A 21,252-nucleotide genomic window follows, 5' to 3' on the forward strand; every position below is an offset into this window, starting at 1 on the left:
AGTTTTTCATCAGTATCGAGGACTGAGCACCTCTTCAGGTTATCCCAGAAATAATGTTCTGTAACATAAATGCTTCCAAGTTTCTTTCCCAGCTCACCTCCCTTCTTCCAGTAGCACTACTGCTGCTTTTTCTTGGACTTTTGTTACCAAAGCATCTCCTGAACATGCATCTCATATATGAAGACATCTGTCATATATCATACACTTTGATGTTAGCCTGCGAGTGTCCTGGTATTCTTGAAAATTACATCTTCTGCCATTAATCTGCTTGTGAGTATGATCCCAACAAAATGAGAAACAAACCATCCATACTCTCCAGTCTAGAAATCTTAGCAATTATCTGCACCACAGTAATGAGTCTTACCTCAGCTTGAATGTTAGATGGCAAAACTGAGGTTTCGCTTTCTGTTGTACTGCTGGTTGGACCATTGCTTGGGGAACTGGGACCTGATCCAGGGGAGCTGCTACTGACTGAGGATTCTGAAAAACAGATTAAACAGACATGAATTTCACATTGGAAAGGTACATGTGATCTTGATTAATTATATACTCTTTATGGCATAGGGCTTTCTTTGTTGTTGAAAAGTATCTATCTGTTATGGTATTTACTTACATTGAAGATTTTTAGTTCATCCTCCTTTTTTTGCTAATGAGGAAAGATGCTCTTGGTCTTTCCCCTTATGATCTGTCTACTTCACATAAGAAGCATTTACACTCAGTATCAGGCAGAAACACAGACACAGAAATTGTAATGAGTAAAGAAAAGACACTGTTTCCTTTTTAATTGCAAAGAGTCCTGTCTCTGTAAGAGATCAAAATGACAGAGATAGCAGGACTGCAAAGGTCATGATAACATGTCATCCATTCATGAGGTCTACTGCCACCCCTTTCTGTTTAGGACAGGGATGAGCCCAGTGTGGACTAATCATTACCTATGCAATACTAGTGGCAAAATATACACTTTTGCTATATCTTGGGCACGAATATGAAGGAATATTTACAGTATGCAAAAATATTAAAATAGCATTTGAAAGACTGCATGTTATTTTGATTTAAAATGTCCTGAGTTCTGTTTTAGGAGAAGAGGATGATCTTGTTGTGTGTTGTTCTAATTCTACCCTGATATAAATTACATTTATGTAATGGAAACAGTTAAGAAGGTTAAAGATGGAAGAGTGTAGTATTAGTGGAAGTAAGCCTATTTCATGGGATAGCTTTCAAATTAAAGCACTCAAGAAGTTAAAATAATTAATATCTAAATGTGGCTGTAAATATTCTATAGCTACTTCTTTGCTTCTTCACTCTTTCTGCCGCAATTCACATGCAAAAATACGCTCTCGCTGTGGCTGACATTAGAGGAGACTTCCTAGCTCTTACTTGGATCTCTTACTCTTTGATTTACTGAAGTGAATCCATACCCAGCTAGACTCTCTGGTCACAAAAAAGTTCTTGGACTGTATTTTCAATAATTTTCATAGAAGTCGAGAAACACAAACTTAATCTTTTTTTCCAATTTTTTTAAAAAATTAAAATAGCACTTTTTGTATAAATAGGCATTTAAATAAAAGCCTATTTTCAGTTAAAAGAATAAAAAGTAAGGGGAAAAAGGCTTCAGACAACAGTGTTTGATCAGGGTGAAAGGTCCAAAATGTCATATAGTCAGTATTCATAACTATAATGACAGTCTGAAAGGCTCCAAATTATTGTCAGAGCTAGGAAGCAAAGATACCTACTTTCATGTTTTTGCTCTTTCAATGGTGTCAGACAGAAAACTCTGATGGTAAATATCTTGTGTGTAAAATATAAAGACATCAGCTAAAACTATAAAAGTGGAGATCAAGAATCTCATAGAGGCTTCAAAAATGGAATTAATAAACTAGCTGTAAAAAATTATAATCCAGAAATAATTCATAAGGAAATTATTTAATTACTTTCATATGTATATTCACATCCATGTCCCAATTTCACACATGACATACTGTGAAAAGCTGTCACAAAAACTGCATGTACGAGGACATTGATGTGAATTTGTTCATGTTGTGCTTTAGTTCCATCTTGGTGTGACATAATTCTGATACACCAAGTGAATTCAGATACATGTCTGACAGACTAGTGATACTTGATTGCATAAAAATATCACCTGATCACCTGAGCAAGTCATGAAGCTACTAAATATCAATGCAAAGTCAAAGCAAGAATTGTCAGGATGAGGTCAAATATTGTAAATGCTCTTTTTGTTTAGCAAACAGTTTCAATTTCAAAGTACGACCACTATCCTGTGAACTATGGCAACTGATACAGAATTTCTCCATTCTTAATTACCTGTCACCTCGAAAAGACGCTTCTTGAATGAACTGACATTTCCATCCTTCCTCCTGAGTAAAGGACTGCTTCTCCTTTCTGTCACCTTTTGTTTTAACCTCGAACGTACCTTCAAATTGGGCTCTGAGGCTGGAAATTAAAAAGAAAATACGTGACTACAAATCGAATTACTGCTTTGTGTCAGACCCACTGACCCTGTAGGACTTCATCTCATTCGAGGAGGGCTTGGAGGCAGAGGTTTTACTCCCCAGACATCCTGCTGCTCCTTAAAATTTCATTTTAAATTAGAGGCTAGGAAAGAGAGGAAGAGAGCTGAAGAGCTTCAAATCCAAGTATTTTTCTCATCCTATTTCAACTTTGAAGTTACCTATTAATTATTCCTAATATCATAAGTATTAATTATAGACAAATGCAATTTAGTTTTCATTGTAGGTGAAAACTTGGATGAAGACACAGCTTGGACCTTGGAACCTTATAACTGGATTAAGGTCTGATTACAGAAATAGAGAGAAACCTCCACTGGTGTCTTTTGATTTCTCTTAGAAATATAAATTATAACAAGCCTTGCTGGCAGAACATTTCTTGGTCAGCAATTTTAGGCCCAGAACTTCAGCGTTTTCTGAGTTATACACCAAACAACTAGATTTACGACAGTGTCCTAAGAACATTTGCAGAGAAAAATATATGCTCTGAAAATGAAGAAGTAGGATTGATTCCCAGAAAACCCAGGATTATATTTAATGCACCTTGGGCAAGTTCCACCTTTGTTTCCTAAATGCACACAGTCTTTTTATATGAGAGCCAGCTCTGCTGTGCTTTTTATTTTGTAATATTTTTAGCACGATAAAATATTTCATATACTCATTTATCTCTTCATTTAAGTATACTCTCTATCCAACAGACTGCTGAGAGGTAGTGAAAGATAATAGTAGAATAGAATTTGTTTGTATTTCCCTTTCTGAAACTGAGGCTTGGCTAAGCAATATCTCAAAATAAAGAAAGCTGGAAACTGGGATCAATTCTCTCTCCTATGCAAAGACTTGAGCCCAGCCCCAAAGAAGGAGCAAGAGTTAGCAGAAACCCAAAATAAATTATATCTTCACTCAATTCAGAATTACCCCCTTCTCACTTTGGGACAGGAGCTCAACTCTACACTTCTAATTCCAGTTCTTGCCCAGCATGTCATATTGCACACCTTTTTCCTGATGTCCCACTTGTTCCCTCAGCGATGGGGAAGGTAGAAATGCTCACTAAAGAGCAAAAGGGCTGCACCTCAGCAGAGTGCTGCTGTGGCCTGCAGTACCTGCAGTCATATGCTGGCCTTTGTCACATTCTACTCTGCACTTGTCAAGTGTTTCCCTCTGAAGACCCTGTGCCTTGAGTACATTTCAGACCAAGATCCACAGGCTAGCAAAACACTGGAAATCATTAATAGTAAAAATATTTTAAAAATATTTTCTATGACTTACTGCCACTGTTAAGATCAATGGTTCTGATAATGAAGTACCAAAGACTTGCTTGCTATCTGAGATACCATTTGTGACGAAACCGAAAATATAAAATATAATAATGGGCTACGACTACACTACACACTTTCAACCACAGATTGCACCAGGTGTGATGACATTTAAAAGAAAAGGCACTCAATCCTTTTGCACTTACAAATAATTCCATTTATACTATTCTGTACTCTTAAAAATTAGGAGAATATGTCTGTACCCGTGACAGACTAATGTGATACAAATCCTCTGCAACACTCACTGGAGAAATTCTCCACTTCATGCTCAGTCACAGCGATTGCCTTTCTATTTTTACCACATTCCCATCATATTCTGCATCTGAATCAATCATATAAGCACAGAAAACAGACTTTGAAGTCAATGTCTGAGTTTATGAGCCATCTGAGAAGATGCATGAAAGACGGCAATAATTTTTAAATGGAAATAATCAATTTTAAAATTAAAAGGCATGGAAAAGGGTGGTTTTAAAATTATAAAATAAACCTCACAATAAAAACCAATGCCAATGTTTGAAGAGTGTTAGCTTCAAATACTGGCGTTCCTGAATGTTCTCCATGAGACACTGCCAGCTCCTAACATGGTGTTTACTAGGACTCAATGACTAGCAAAAAGGATTCTGGTTTAAGTGCACTAAATATATAAATCTAACCAGTTTGAGGATGATGTTCATTGCTCCAATGAACAAAATACAGAACTGGACGCTGGTTTCTTGATTCCTAGCTGTGCCTGAGGCATTGACTTGGTGTGTGACTGCAGAGATCCCTGTAACATCCTGCTCCACTAAAGCTGCAGCAGAATTATTGTTGACTGCAAGACGTATGGATCACAACAGCAATCCTATGTGCTTCAGTGCACATGAGGGCAGTAATAACACATCTATTATTGTCAATGCTCTTCTGATAGTTAAAAAGGCAAAATTAATCATTTTGACCTTCAAGTATGGAGCTGTGGATTGCAATTATAAATGTATATACAGATATATACATACTCCCTGCCCCAAGGCACTCATGTAAGATTAATCAGAAACTATTTTAATTGTTTAAACTCTGAATAAGTGAGCAAAAAGTGAAAATAAATATTTCAAACCTTTTATTTTAATTAAATTTTCCCCCTAGTATTTGCAAGACACTTGGAAAGTCGTAGTTACAAATGGTCAAGAATTATTATAATTAATCTGCCTTATGTTTCAAATGATTATTTGGCTCAATATTTTAACTAGTGATTCTTAGAAGTGGTCTATAGAGGGATAATGTTCAAAATAACTGCTTTGCATTAGCCACTCGATAAGTATTTCTACTGCACACTATTGGCTCCTTTGCTCATCTTAATTAATCCACTGCTGAGGATGAGTATGTTCATCACCCAAAGGCATTCTCCGTGTGGAAAAGAAGTGTCACATGGGGAGTCAGTGCCAAATAACTTTTTGAGGCTAAAGATTTACTCCCCAGGCTTGCTGCAGAGTAGCATCCTCATGCAAATAAAAACCCCTAAGAATGAACCTTTTTTTTTCTGCCTTGATACCATAGAATTATTGAAAAGACCTTCAGGTAGTCTATTACTTTATACGGTGATTCAACCATAAACCAAGAGACTGACACAGCAAGGTAATTAATGCATGTAGCTAACTTGCTGTACGTTAAGCATCCCATTGTGGTCCAGAACTCAAAACTAGATTAATTCTACACCATATAACAGACATCCTGTATCTCAACTTCCTGAGGAAACGGGACCTCCTTTAAAGTGCTGGAGGTGCCAAATGCAGTGGGGTTTGCTGGGTTAGGTGACTCCAACTATAGTGGACTGAATCATCCCATCAAGGAGCCCAAGTGCCATAGACAAAAGAATAAAACAAGAGCACGTGTCCAGGAGTGTGGCAGATAAGGAAAACAGGATGGCGAATTTTCGTGGCAGCAGTCTAGTAGATTGGGCTAATAATTTAAAATCCTTCTAAGAACCAGTATGCATCTGATATTGGTTTAATTGGCCACTATATAGGTTAACCTCTTTACTCCACAAATCTTTGCACCTCTACTATATTTACCACTTTGGAACAAGTTGCCACTTGAAGAAAGGATTAATATATTATTTGAGAGTGTTTTGTTGCAAAGAAAACAAAAAGACAGCCATTTTCTCTGAAGGCCATAAAAGCCCATGTCAGTGATCTCAATGCAAATCAGCTGATACCCACTTGAGCGATTCACTTGAGAGGATTTCAGGAAAGACTAGTCTGAAAATGACTTTGTTTATGTAGCTATAGCATAAGTTGGAATAATGATATATTGCAGTATATGGCTTGTTCAGTTTCATTGGTATTACCTGGATTATTCTCTTTCTAGTGCTAGTAATAATGGACTGCTAATACTCTTTAAATAATTGTAAGTGACAAACAGATATGAAAGATACAAAAAAGATTAGTTTAAACAACAACAGAAGATAATAGAGGCAATCCAAGGATTGGTTACCAACTCCTTGGCATGACCTGTAATGATTTATACAGAACTGCAAACATTGGTTGTAGATGAAGATGACAGTGTCCCAATGATTTTTCTCATACTTTATGGTGGCTTCGTAGAGGAAGAAAGAATTAAGTAACTGTACTGTTAAAAATGGAAAATACGCAGGCTTCTGTGTAGGTACACATTAAAGTCATTGCAACAAACTCATTATGTAGGTACACATTAAAGTCATCACAAATCAGTGATCAGGTGAAGGAAAGCTAGTCTCTGCTAAGAAACATGGTACTCAGATACAAGCAAAAGAGATAGGAAAATGATTTGGGGAAGTCATTATGTCCCGTTCTCCACTTTGCTTAATATTAGCAGATACTAGCATTAAAGAATATAGCCTGGGGCCAGATTGCTCCCAAATGAGCTGAGGTATTTTTGACAAGGCTTTGCTTCACTGTTTCATTTCATGAAACACACAGAAATATTTAAGAAGGGATAAAAATCCTTTTTATGCACAGGGAGAAGATATATATGAAGGGAATGTAAAAGACAATAATGCACTACTTTCTGATGGTTCCTGGAACATAGTACTACTTTTGTATCAGAAGAGCGTGTGCCAACTTCAAATCAGCATTTAATGAACCCAGGCAGGAAATGGGGGATGGGAGAGGGTGCATAGCGAGCAGGTCCTCATCTTGAGGCTAAAACCATATATAGGAAACCTGAAGAACAGAAAGTGAGCTTTTGTCAAGACTTTGAAAGGCTCTAAAGTGAAAGCATTTCCTTTTCCTCACTGGCAGGCTGGCTTAGAAAAGCTGTGGGGCAGGCAAGGTAAATGATGCTAAATTTGACTACAAAGATTCCAACACCAGCATGAGCAGCAGTGGCAAAATTGACATCTTACTTGAGAAAGATGAATTGTTTGCTGTTGCTCAGGCACCAACTGATATTACTAAGATCGTTTTTAAAATGATAACTTAAACTCCTTTAACATGATTAGGTCAACAGAAAAAATTAGGAAACAAAGACTTCGTGACCTTGAAGTAAATCTTCACTAGTATTCTCTATTTCTTCAGCTATCATTTTATTAAGATGTGAAGGGTCATATATGATACTGATTTGAATATAATCTATGGTGTAATCCTTACAGGAGTTGTTTTTTTTTCTGGCTTATATCTAACAAGTATCAATAAATCGACACATAGGAATCTTCCTTAATTCACATCACATAGTTTGCTATTTTTTTATAGTATTGTACTAGAGACCCATGCACAGATAAGCATTATGTGCTTTACAACACACAACCACGACAGTCTAAGGAGAAGCTTCCCAGTTTCCCCCCCCAGGTTGATGTAGGCAGAATGAAATGCACAAGATAGCCCTAAGCATCACCAGAAAGGATAAATGAGAAGATAATCTGGGCTTCCTCACCATAACTAGGAATGCAACCCAAAGCCTGGCAGAAAGCTAGAGAGGCAGAGAGGCATAGATCAGAGACCAAAGCTGCTTCCAGATTCCTCAGCTGCTTTATGTAGAGTTGTGAATGTCTGTCCTTCTGAGAGACCTGGTGGTCTCACAGCCTTTCCTCTACCACACGTGGTTCTTGCAGACATGCAAATATGCTCTGAATGGAGTTTCTGACTGCTGCTCTGGCTTCCTGTAGGCAGCCACAGACTGTTTCAGCCACCTCCACATAGCTGAATATGTAAGGCACAGGCAAGATGAGCAGTGCCTTTTTGTTTTCACACGTAACTGACTGACATCTGCTGTAGAAGGCCACGTCCTTGTATTGACAAGACAATATTGGACAACGAACATAGGGACATCCTCTGGATTAGATGACAGACTGGAAGACACTAGCATGTAGTAAAATTCTGTGGGTTCAATGACTTCTCAATTCTGACTATTTAAAATGCCATTTCTGAAAGAGTTTTAAATTAGATTCATGAGACTAAAAGCTATTTACACATGCCCTCTAAAGCTCTTCCAAGAACTACATGGACCTGACCACTGGGTGGTCCCAACAAGGCGGGAGAACCAGATACAGCAGTACAGGATGGAGACACTTTGTTTTTCTGGCTTGCATCACCTAATGTGTTTTCAGGATACACCAAAACTGTTTCCTGTACAACCAATCACTTTATGGGGAGTGCAGGTCATATGTGAAACCCTTTAGTCCTTTGCTTTATGTTACTTTTGTAAAAGGTAGAATGCTTTATTTATTCAGACTAAAGTAAATATCCATTCCCTAAATAAAAAAAACAGGTTTAGTGAAACACATGGTAAAAGAGCTAATTAGATTAGAGAGGATCTTGCAGCCCTTTTGCTCTCTTTAGGCTAAGGAGGCCAATTTACAAGATTAGCAAATTTTCATTTATTTTCTAAAGCAGGTTCAAAAATGAAATATTCCCTGCAGCTATTTTAAATATCTAACTTTTCCTTGTTATTCACTGCCGTCTGTATGAAATGGAAAATGTCTGTTTCATTACCCATGCAAACAAGTGTTGTCTTGCTAGGCATGATTTATTGAGTTAGATGTAGGAATTACCTATTGTACTGCTTGGATTTAGCTAGATTTGGAGATCTTTATATTTTTCATGAAAATCTGAACAGTGTGATATAATTCCTATGAGGCAAAAGAACAGGTCTCTTGATAGAATTTTTAATAAATTCTGTTAGTGCAGAAACAGCATCCTGCATTTGCACCACTGGCCTATACAGTAGTTTCAATGAGGCCATGGTTTCACTGGATCTTATGAGTCCTCGTTATATGTCAAATCTGCTGAAACCATGACATATTGCTGCTATGTCAGGTCCATCTTCTTACAGGTAGACTAATATTCTTTTCCATTAATAAGTAGGGGATTAAAAAGCAATCAATACTATACTGTCTTGAACCATAGAATAAAATAACAAGGATATTTTGAAATGAATTCCCATTTTCCCTGCATATTGCCAAATTCTTTAATTTTTTCACACCTTTATATCACTTATGGGAGCCAACTAGCACCTGAGTTCTCAGGAGGTGTAGAGGAGAAAGAAGGTGGTGAAACAGGCCCTTGAATAGAGGGCATTCTTCATTTGAATGATAATAAGCAAATTAAGATATGCATGACTGGCGGTTCTTCTGGTTAGTTCTCCGCTGGTTATTCTTGCCCCTACTTCTCATCATCTACACCAATTGGTTCTAGAGGGTAGAAGTAATGGGACTACAATATCATACTTCCTGCAAATATAGCAAATCCCACTCTTCAGCCGCAATCCTCCACCCACATTCACTAAATCCCAAGAAAAAATACTCTCTTCAGTGAAGGACTGTCAGAGATAATCCCTAGCCCCCAGAGTTGAGGCTTTTGCTGGGGTCACCATTTGACCCCTAGATATATGATTTATTTTTTTATAGAGTAATCATGTTTATGATTATGTTGTTCCCCAAGCCCCGTACAAGAAAAAATTTGTTAATAGGTTGATTAAATCCCACAGATTTTAATCTAGGAAAATATCTAGCCGTGACATCTCGTTCACAGTGGGCAAAAAGTACAATCTAATATTTCATCAACCTTCAGAAATTCATGATGAAACACCATCAACTTCTCTCCCATCAGTGTCATCAGTAAATGAGAGCTGGGCAGGTCTAGATTGCTGAAGCATACTCTAGAGCTGTTCAAAGGCAACAGAGAGTACAGGATGCCAAGAAAACAAAAGCAACAAAACCACAGTATATCTTGCTTTACTAGCAGATGAGAATCATAGGCCAAATTCATCTTAAAAGTAGGAAGGCACTTCAGCTGCATTGAACATAAATGAAGATAACACTGGCTCCAAAGTTGTTCAGACATTCAAAACATGTTTGTCTAACTTCTGTAGGCAAGGCTCATTTTCTGAAACTATCTCTCCATGTTAAGGGATGTGAGGAGCAAAACCCTATGTGTTTAAAGTCTTATTGGACATCCATACTGCACCTTCACAGTGATACTGAATTAAAACAGGTTTACTTTTAGATAGATTCTTTATGCTCTGTAATAGCATTCCAGTCCCCTACAACTTAATTAGCTAAATATACAATGCAACCTTCCATCTGGTAGAGTAATTTAACAGGAATAATTGTGCACCACCATAACTCAACGAGACACTGAGGAAAACCATTGAAATGCTATTTCCTTTCCTTTGGAAGAGAATTATGTACAATTTCAGCATGCTTTGCATTTCTAACAGTTAAAGCCAACAGGGAGGTATCACTCTCATTTATATTACTTTCCCATGAGAAAATCAAAAGCAAAGTACAAAGCTTATGCCGTTGCTCATGAATGGCCCTGTAATACTTACTTGGCTTTAGCCAGAACATGTTATTTGGCAGCTAAACCCCTTAATTAGAGTTGTGGGTTTGAACAGATTTTTCAGTGAAACTATGTTTTGCAGGACTTTGGAGAAGTGAAATCTTTACTAACCAACATCTTCTATTTTGGATGATCTGATACCATGTGATTTCCACTTTTCCCTTCGCTGTCTGTTTCTCTCTTTTTGCCATTTTTTAGATGTTCTTGTTTACTTTTCAACTGTCCCTGCTCTAAATACAGTGGAAGAAAAGTCCTAGTCCTACTGAAATCAAACAGCACAGTTTCTACTGACTTCAAAGAGTCTCCGATTTTATATGCAGTATTTTTTAACTTATTTATCCAGAGGGAATAGGCTTTGAAATGCCCATTAAAACCACTGAACTTCATTGTCAATGGACATTATGCTCTTAAAATGCTTTACATTTCAGAACTGTTCCCTGTGCCTTATTGAAGCTGTTTCTTTAGGTTCCAAAGTCAAAAAGATGTCTAGTATCTGATTACCTGCTTATCAAAAAGTTATGCAAGGTACTTCCTAAAGCTAATTTATAAAACATTTTTGAAAACATATACAGTTTGGGTAAGAAAACCTTTATGTAATCACGTGAAGCAGAACTTTCCATTTTGGTTATGGATTGGGCAGTAAAAGAATTAAGATAGTATTTTGACCAAGACTGTATAATTAGTCTAGCCATGAAAAAGGTTCAGTATCTAGCACAACAGAGTAATTACTGGCAAGACAGAACAGGATGTATATACAAGTAGTGGGATTTTTGCTAAAACAGAAATACAGTGAATCTTGAAAAGAGTGAGAATCATCCATGCATAAAAATCTTGCTTTCCTGCAATTAAAAGTAAGTGTTAATAGAAGAATAACCTTGCACTGATGGGAAAACTGATGGCCTTCATGGGAGTGATTCTGGTGATGATTCCTATTAAACCTTGGTGCAGGCTCTGGAAGCTTACATGATACCAAAGCATACCTACACAAGTTCTTTTCTCTCTGACAATGTCATTTAAGTCTACCCTAGCATTCATTATTGTTTAGTTTTAAGCTATCTACCTCAAAAAATTTCTCCTCTAACTTGAGCTAAATCAGAATGACAGGACATCCCTCCTCAGCCCCAGCTTAGGAGGCTGCAGAGCTCTGACAGGCCCAGATGACTGCAGCCCAGCACAGTAGCTACAGCCATATTACATTTCTTTGGAGCTGCTGGCTCCCATGGACTGAATGCTGTTTTGGCCTGTTCATTACGTGAATCTGAAAGCTGTTAACAACAGTTTGCTTCAGATTCACTCCTCAATTTCAAGTGAAAGTTTCTTCTTCTTCTAAAACCTCTTACTACTAATCACATCCTCTCAAGTTATTGACAATGAATTCGTGAAGGCTAAAAATGTCTGGTGGTTAATGGGAAAAGGAGTCAAGATCAGGATACCTTCTGTATCCCTTCTCATTTTGATAAGCACTGATGATTTCTTTCGGGCACATTACCTAGTCCCAATTTGTTGAGACTAAGTAACCCAGGAAAACAAGGACTCTGAGAGGCAGAAATGCTTAGCATCCTGAAAAATAAGATAAAATTAGGAGAATCATAACATGTTTGTCTGGTTTCCCTGGTTCAATAAACAAAGTGCCTCTCCCATTTATTGTGCTCACTCATAAACTCAGAGAAAAATAACACTTCTCTCCACTGAGCTTGACTTCTTCATTCTGGCAGACATGGTAATTGAGGGTTTGGGATAATCTAAGACATTTTTTTAAACTGAAGACCAAAAGAAATCCAGCTTTTTCATATACTGTTACTTCACAGAATAGTGTTTTCCTAGAAAATGCAAACAGAAATAAAATTTTGTGGTACAAAAGGGGAAGGGAGAAAAACTTTCACACACAAAATGTTTTTCTTATCCGTTTCAACTGCTCCAGTAAATTACTGAGTCAATAAGTGCAGAAAGAATTGTAAGGAAATATTCTAATTAATTTCTTTTCTTAAAAAATTACATCTGCTGAGTTCTCATTCAGGAATCTTTCACTCTCATTACACAAGAGCTACACTGTTATTCTACTGCCTAATCAGGTTAACTTAAAATGGTTTTTACAAAGTGATCTTCATGGCTGTGCAGCACAGCCCTCTTCCTCTCTTTCATCACAGTATTAAACAATCCTTCATCTCCTCTTTTTTTCCTGTATGAAATTACACAATTTCTCCTGTCCAAGCAAGAACCTTGTACTATTTGCTATTTAAATAACCCCATGCTATGTTTCCATTGAGCGTGCTTCCAATTTTTGGAAAGTGAGCTACAAACATCTTCTCAAATTGTACTATTGTGAGAGATCTTCAGATCCCTAAGCAAAATGCAAGTCAAAAGCTTAGAAATCCATCTGCAAGGAAAGATTCAACTGGCACAAAACCAAAATAAATAGAAATACTGATTGACATTCCAGTTCTGCCATGATTATGCTAAACTCAGGAAAGAAAAAACAGTTCATACTTGATATGATGATGTTCCCAGGAATTTCTTCCAACAAAAGCCAAAACATGAAACAAAATGCAGAAATTCCACCTACAGCAACATTTTTTAAAAGTATGCAGCTTTGGCAAGAGAGCTAAACTTTATTGGAACTTACTAGCTTTTGCTGGTTTGTATCAACACTTGCACACAAAAGTGAAATTTTAAAGACTGCAGAAAATGCAAATGTCAGGGTCATTTCCCAGAACTTCTGCATTTATTTCAACAAAGTAAAAAAAAAAAAGAAAAAAAAAATATTTCAAAAGATCCTCTACCTTGTCAAACCCATGTTGCTCACTATATTTTTGTTAGTTTTACCGTAATCTCATAAAGCAGGTAATATTTTCCTGGACAGACAGACATAAAACAAAGGACCTCAGCAATCAAAAGTTCTCCATATTAAATGATCAGGTCTTTGAAAGTGCACAGCTCCCATCAGAGCTCTTAAAACAGTCAGTATGAATTTCAAAAATGTTCAGTAATAGGGAGGAATTTTCAAACCTCTCTGGGTAATTTAGATGCATTAGTCTCATTGAAAGTTAATGAGCCATGTGCTGTTCAGGCTTTTGGGTCCTTTGTAGAAAACACATCTATGACTGGTATCGATGGTGGAAGTTTTTTTTTGGATTTTTAAATTTTGATCTTATGCTGTTTAGACTAAATTCTGCTCTTAGCTACAGATGTGTAGCTTCTCCTTATGGTATATTTATGTCTCCAATGAAGCAATAGCTCCCCTTGCTCTGCTTTTTTCAAAGTCTGTCATCTGAGCATCTGAATGCAGCTGTGCAAAGAGTTGCATATCCTGGCCTCTAGCCCTTAGGACAGTCCCAATCCTCCATGTAGCTAAACTGTGTGAAGCCCACTGCTGACAACTTCTGCTGTATCTTGTACAGAAAGAAACAATCCACAAGGCTGAGAGTTGTTGAGTAACCATAGTCACTGCACTAGGATGTTAACTCTGGTACCTATCTGTAAACATAGAAAGAGCAAGACTTAAGTCTTTCCCTAGTTACCTATGCATCCAATTACTTAGATGCCAGAAAATTAAAAGCTGCAGAGAATATTTTCCTCTTTACTATACTCTCAGAATTAATTTTTAAAAGACTAATAAGGAGATGCCACTTTAGGACTAATTAAACAAAGATTAAATGGATTGCTGAACAAGAAAGCAAGCAAGCAAGACTCTTAATTTACAATGCCTGTGTGACACTTGGTGTTCCCTTAGCACTGAAAAACACATTAGGATGTCAGGAGAGAACCATTCAGCTTTGCTGCCCATTAAATCTGATCTCAGAGTAGCTAATTCAATCAGAATTATTTTCCAGAGCATAATATTAAAGTTGGAGAAGAGGAAGATACCTCTGTATTTTATACTTTAAATATTGAAGAAAAAAAAAAAAAGCAAAACAAAGTTGTGATTAAACCCCACAACAGGTATTCCTTTCTTGAGACTGAAAGGAATGTGAAGTCTGCTTTCATATGAATTGCTGACTTCACGCAGGTTCAGCACCACAGAGGGTTTACCAGGAGCCAGTGGCAATAAGCATTCATAGCCTAAAGGGAAGGAAAAGAGGTTCACCCCTCATGGCAAAGGTCAGATTTCTGAGGCTTACAGCCTGTCCATATACACGAGTGTTCATGGGACATCTTTGTCTGGTAAGGTCCCATGAGGATGACACAGGCTCCACAATGTCCCCTCTGCCTGGAGGATGGCCCTATAACCACCCAGATCAGTTTAGGGTCATTTGACTTGTGTTGATCTGGTTCCTGTTGCTTTTACTCTCAACCTGATGAACAATCATTGAAACCTTTGTGGGGATGTTGCTGAAGGCTGGAATGAAACAACTCCAGTACACAGAGAGACTGGATGTGTAAACAGGATATTTAACAGTTGCTATTTTCATGGATGTGGAGAGCTATCAAATATCCTCCACTGGTAATGTACAACATGCTGTATACTTCATTTATATTTGCTTATCAGAATTGCTCTGTAAATGTCATAGAAATGCCTATACTAATGATTCTATTAGTATTTGTCTATTTATTCTGTAGATATATTTTCAGAGGGTCATCATGTCCTTTGTTCCATTTTGGAACCGATGCACTGCATGCCCAAATATTTGGAATAACATATAGAAAACATCTGGATTTAATTATATTATAGTCCTCTTATGCAGACAATGGGAATTGAATTAAGGAATATTTTGAAACCCCCACAGAGATATAAAAGTATTAGCAGCTGCACGAGAACTTTACTGTTACAATGTTTGAAAATGTTTTGTTTTACAGATCAACAGTCTGACACATCATAAATATCTATCATAACATTTAAGATATATACACATGGAAGAAAAAGCTTGCATTTAAAAACATGTAGATGAATTCACAGCATTTAGAAGATGTAGATACACTTTTGTTTAAAAACATGAAAATGTATAGTCTATTGGCACAGAAAATATATGTAGTACAGTGCTATTAAGCAGAGAATCACATAAGGGCTTATTGTGATGAACAGCCCGAACAAGACTTTATAGAATCTTGTTATATTGCCACCATATTGTACAAAGGGTAATTCAGCTAGAATAAATTAGCATTTTGCTTTTCATGCTTTCGTTCCTTTGAAAATATTTGGGGAAATAATATGAGCTTAGAGAGTCTGCCCCAAAATATTAGATACAGATTGGATTTTCTTTCTGAATGTATGCTGGTTCCAAATGCCACTTCTTTTCAAGTCGGTACCAGTTTGCAGTTAGTTTTCAATCTCCCAGTGGCTAAATCACATTCAAAGGCTGTTAGCACAGTAGGGGGTCAGACTTTCTCTCTGAATGTAACTATATCACTCAACAGCAGACCCATGCAATAAGCGATCTAATGTTTTCTTTTCCTTTCCCCCCACCTCCTCTGAGTGTCTCTCTGCATTCCTGGATACCAGTCACTGCACCAAGGACCTGAGGCAACAGCCTCATGGACTCCACCGCCATCCTTCTAGCTTTCTTTATGGTGCAAAAACATCAAGTCTACAGTTCACCTGCTGTCAATACAAAACATTTAATTGCTAAATCTTCTAAAATATTTAGAAACCTTCAAAAGAACATTGTAAAATATTACACATTCCTATGCATAAGAAGACATGCAAATGTGTGTATATGCACATACGTATACAAACTTTGACAACCAATGACACAAAATATAATGTTAATCCAATTCCTCCTCTTTTCATGATTTGCCCTGAAAAAACACTGTCTAATGGCAGAAAACTGTCTGGAGATAGATACTGTATCTACCATGCAAGACAGAGAGAGCTGCTAAAGCCAGAAGTAATACTGAGACAAAGAAAATATACGTCCCTGAAATTGTGGTCTGTTTAGAAACTGAATTTATCAGGACCGAAGCTTGCACTAGCTGTTAGCACTGAGAAACACTGACTCTTGATACCATGTGGCCAGTGTGACCTTGTAAAGATGAAGCCAGGATCTTTGAACTTACCCATAGTATCATCCTGAAAAGGATTTGTGGAATATGGTATATGCCTTGCTGATGGACAGCCTGGTTGAAATAAAGGGTGGGAGAACTGCTGGGCAAGGGGTTCGAATAAACTATGCTAACTCACCCGTTTTACGAAGTGGAAAATCATCCTTGGCATCCTGTGCTCCTGGTAAAGTGTATTTGTATGGTGGTGAGGCCCCGCTCAGGGGTGGAGAGCTTTGATCCAGTGAGGTATGGTGGGCAGCCCTGCAGCAGACACAGAGAGGTCACAAATTAGCAGTCACTGAGGTGACCAGCAGTAACTATCTACACATGTTGTACATATGTCTCAGCTGTGTTTATGTTCTTGTTCGTGTAAGTGTGCACAAACCACAGGCTCATGTAACCAATTTCACTCTTACAGTAAGTTATGGAACTCCTTGGGATTCCCAAGAACTCACTTTTTGCACTCATTATAAAAGTCACATAGGATAAGAGTCATGTTGACCTACAGACAGGATCTGTCACCAGTGTGGGGAATTGACCATTTCAGATGGTTGCATTTTAATATGAATCAGCTGACACACAGCAAAAGCCATTTAAGTCCTTTTTATCACGTACAAATAGATGTGTTGATCAAGCCTCCCCTATCAAAATGTGGGGGATTTTCAGGATGGGGCCGCTTGTATAAAATTACCCAGACATACTGAATTATTATTATCTGTGAAAAAATACAAATAAACTATTTAGTGTACAAAGTAGATAAAATCTTGCATTTAAATTCAACCTGTAAGTTTTGTGAGCACATCACTCTGAAGCGCACAGCAGTCATGTCAGCAGAGAAGCTCCACGCTGAAGAGTGTTTTCTGACAACTGCTGGATGAAAGAAATAGCGTGGGCAGATCTTTCTGAATGCAGAAACTGCAAATTGCATAGAAATTGCATAGTTTGTTCAGGGGTTGGTAGGTTTTTTTGTTTGGTTGGTTTTGTTGGGTTTTTTGGTTGATTTTTTTATTTAGAGTTGGGGAGAGAAGGACAGAAGGGAAACTTTCAAACTTTTGTTTATCAAAACATAATTTTACTTGGCCTTTTACAGACTCTCCCTGTCTTTCTAACACAGTGTAGTTAATACCATGTCTCTGTCAAAAGGGGCTCTACCATGAGAGGAAGGACTACTTTCTGCAGTGTAGCTGAAGACGTGCTCTGCAAAGCTCCTCGTTCCCACTCATCTGAAGACTCAGAACTAAGCTCAGATTATTAGTCCAGGAAACTTACATATTCAAGAGAATTTTACACATTATGTGGAAGAAAAAAATTAAGTAAGCATTGTATCTGCACCAAAGACAATGTAACAATACATTAAATCATGATACTACAGCGCTCAGAGTGGAAACTCCATGGGCAGGCCTTCAGTAATCCTTTTCAAAAAGAACAAGCACAAGACGGAAATCTAGTATACCATATGCACTTCCATTTGTCCTATTGAAGGTCAGTTTAGGCATAACATTGAAGCCTTTCAGAAATGTAGCCAGAGTTCATTTTGTAGGATTGACTTATGTGTCTGTTGCAATAGGGCAGTCAAAAAGGAACTAATAAGTTAAAAAAAAACAGGGGGGGGAGAATAAAAACTGCAAAACTGTAAACTCTTAACATGTTAATAGGCCCACTGCAGGACAACAAAATCGCTTGCCTGAAGGTCTAAGCAGATTCTTATCAAGGCCAAGGCATGAAAAGAATATGTGGTTTCAGACACTAAAATCCATCAGAATAAGAAAAATTAAATGACCACTATCTTTCTCAAAATCCCGTTGAGTTACTCATGCCATTCAAGGAACTTCACTGGAATCAAAGCAGCATCTCTTCAAGAAGAAATAAGTTTTGTGATTGATTCCAAATCCAAGTAAGTCAAACACAAAGTTGTCCTAACTGTAAAATTTGAAGATACTTGGAAAAATTACAGGTATTTGTGATAGCATCAAAAGATGAAGCAGCTGAAATAAAAAAGAATCTTGTTCTGTGGAGCTCTCTTCTCATCACTGAACACTGAGTGCTCAGTTTAACCAGAAATATAACTTATGGCTTTTTGATGATTTTTTTGTTAAACTTCTGTCTTGCTCTGGAGGCAGAGGCTCAATAACCCTGCTGCAAAAGCATTCTGGCAAGTTTTAACTGATATCTCAACAAGGCAAGGAAGCAGCTTAACACTGAACATACGTGTACCAGAGCTTGGGGTGGCGGTTCATGGAATGATTCTTCCCATTTGCCGGAGAGTCTTTTGTTGCCGATTTACTCAACAGGAACTCCTGAAGTTTCTGCTTCACTTCTGTACTGGCCACTGCCCCTGAGACACACAGAATTAAATATATTTTATCTCGAAAAAAATTACTTTTTTAAAGAAAACAAAACCCTAAACAGAGCCTGTGTCTTGTTGCTGGAAGTGTTGTATACCATAAAAAATAGTGGTGGAAATCAGTCAAAATGAGATAACATTTGGATTATATGTTTGTCAGTTGAAGCCTTAAATTGGCCATAATCCCAAACTCCAGTGAAGTCATAAGGAATATTTCAACAGTAGAGGAGGCCATTTATCCAGGGCCAGATGTATCTAAAGAATTTAAATTATTTCCTAATAATTCCCAAATACTAAACCAAGGATAGAACTAAAAAGACAGTGACAAAAGGTCACTTCGAGTTTGCAGTAAAGAACGTTTTTTTCTTTTTGTAAAGTAATAGTAACAACACAGCAAACTGCCCTCTAAACACTGTCTTGATTATAAACAGAACACTGCAGAAAGAGTCAGCAGTGAGACTTTCTACCGAAGCCCCTTAAAAGCCTGTACCCATAATGTCTGGAAGACAGAAGATAGTGCATTTTGACCTCTCTTGGTGGCTAGCTCAATACAGAACAAGAAGTAGAGCATGTCAATGTAAGGTCAAACTTCCAACTCCTACTTGCAGCACAGGACATGCTTCTTTACTCACAGCCATAATACTCTTCATTTTAAAAAAAAAAAGTATGAAAAAGAAAAATCTTTTGATTTTCCACAATCAGTGACAAAAAAAGAAAAAAAAAAGGGGGGGAAGAAAACCCATTTCTTTGAAAGTAGCAGCAGTAAGGCATACTTGATACTCCATATATTTGGTAACCTAACCCTGATACACCACAGCTAGCTGTTGCGCATGTCCCCCTGGGACCTAGTTCCCATAAAATACCCCTAGGCTTCACACCCTAAATCCCTTCCCTGAACCTTCCTTTTTTTCCTCTACTCATTAAGTAGAACATCAGCAACAACCAACACTGGGGCTGAGGCTGGGCCCAGAGGTGTCACAAGCTGCTTGGTTGGCTGCTACATACTGAACAGCAAGTCAAATTGAGAAGGGAACCATTGAGTTCACATCTCCACTCTTCCTCTGGCAGGAGCACTAATAAAGCCCAACTGTTTATGGGGAGGCTGATTTTTCATACCACTTAGAGGAACCTTTTGTTCCTGCAGTTTCTACCACCCTCACACTTCTGGGTCAATATGCTGGTGATGTTTTATGGGCTCATTGTTCGTCAAAGTACTGGAAGAACCATGGACACCTTATAACTGTTGAACTGATACATTTTTCCACACAAGAAAAAAAAGCAGGTTCATGTTGTACAGCTTCATTCTGCTTTGGTCTTTGTCACTTAGTTCTTCTGCTCATTTAGGGCAAGTAACAGTATCTGTTTGTGGCAGCTTCATTTTGAATACCTTCACACTGTACTTAAACCTGATTTTTAGACTGGCCTCACTAAGGAGAACTATTTGTATCTGTCTCCCTCTAGTGAGCACCAAATCCCACCAACCCTTTATAGTTGGCTTTTTTTCCTTAAAACTATATATAAGCTACAAATAGCTCTTGGTTGGGCCTCATGAAATGGCATCAAGAACAAAGCCAAGCAGTTTGAAAAAGTAAAAGTACTAGCAAAAGTATTCAGAAGTCTCATCCAAATCATTAAATATTTCCTTGTATTTTCAATCTTGACACAATGCTCAAATAAGTTAATCAGCAAGCAATTTGATTTTTTGCTCTTTTGTAGTGCTTTCTGTATTAAGAAATAAGCTCTTCAGAAAAAAGTTCTCATATGAAGCTTTAGGTTTTCAAATTCCCTCAATTTTTATAAGAAGAGCTAGATTCTTGAGAAGCATATACACAGGTCTGTCAAACTGTGCTTTCCACTGGTCCCCCAAGTCTGCACACAAAACAGAAATGTGTTTCTGTGGGTGCAGTGGGTGGCCCTGCCCTTCTCCAAGCACAGCCTCGACCTGTCAAGCTGCGTATTTCACACAGTAATAGGCTTCCCTCAGGTTCCTGTTCATAGTCCATTTTGGCTGGGAGAATGCAAAGGGGAATAGATTAATTTCTTATTAGGATTCATGGTACATTGGTTCTTACTTTCTCGTCCTCTTTCTTTGCCTCGGAGGGGAGGAAGCTGTTGCTCCCTGCGATGCCTCTCCAGTTCCTGCTCTTGTCTTTGCTGCTCCAGTTTCTGCTCTTTTTCAAGGAGTTCTTGCTGTTGTTTAATGGCTAGGAGTTCCTGTTGTAACTTGCACAGAACAAAAAGACATGAGAAAGTGCAGTTTGCACTGTTTTCTATGTCAGTCCTGGTTAAAACAACCCCCTTGAGTA

At 37.8% G+C, this 21,252-nt stretch overlaps 1 protein-coding gene across 16 annotated transcripts in view; it reads right to left on the reverse strand.

Annotated features, from left to right (window-relative positions):
• Nucleotides 1-21,252, reverse strand: part of HDAC9 (histone deacetylase 9) — a 460,274-nt gene that overhangs the window by 199,728 nt on the left and 239,294 nt on the right. For 10 of the 16 annotated variants that reach the window (XR_010435224.1, XM_064675750.1, XM_064675761.1 and 7 more), the window contains 5 exons: nucleotides 21,019-21,169; nucleotides 18,811-18,937; nucleotides 16,742-16,863; nucleotides 2,323-2,451; nucleotides 365-480 (listed from right to left, as the gene is read on the reverse strand). Coding sequence is in view for 15 of the 16 variants with exons in the window: in XM_064675750.1 (XP_064531820.1) it covers nucleotides 365-480; nucleotides 2,323-2,451; nucleotides 16,742-16,863; nucleotides 18,811-18,937; nucleotides 21,019-21,169 (645 nt within the window). In the remaining variant the exon portion in view is untranslated. The remainder of the gene's footprint in view (nucleotides 1-364; nucleotides 481-2,322; nucleotides 2,452-16,741; nucleotides 16,864-18,810; nucleotides 18,938-21,018; nucleotides 21,170-21,252) is intronic. The other 6 variants (XM_064675678.1, XM_064675766.1, XM_064675660.1 and 3 more) reach the window with 3 other exon arrangements.

This window comes from Pseudopipra pipra, chromosome 1, assembly GCF_036250125.1.
Source record: "Pseudopipra pipra isolate bDixPip1 chromosome 1, bDixPip1.hap1, whole genome shotgun sequence".
Taxonomy (NCBI): Eukaryota; Metazoa; Chordata; class Aves; order Passeriformes; family Pipridae; genus Pseudopipra; species Pseudopipra pipra.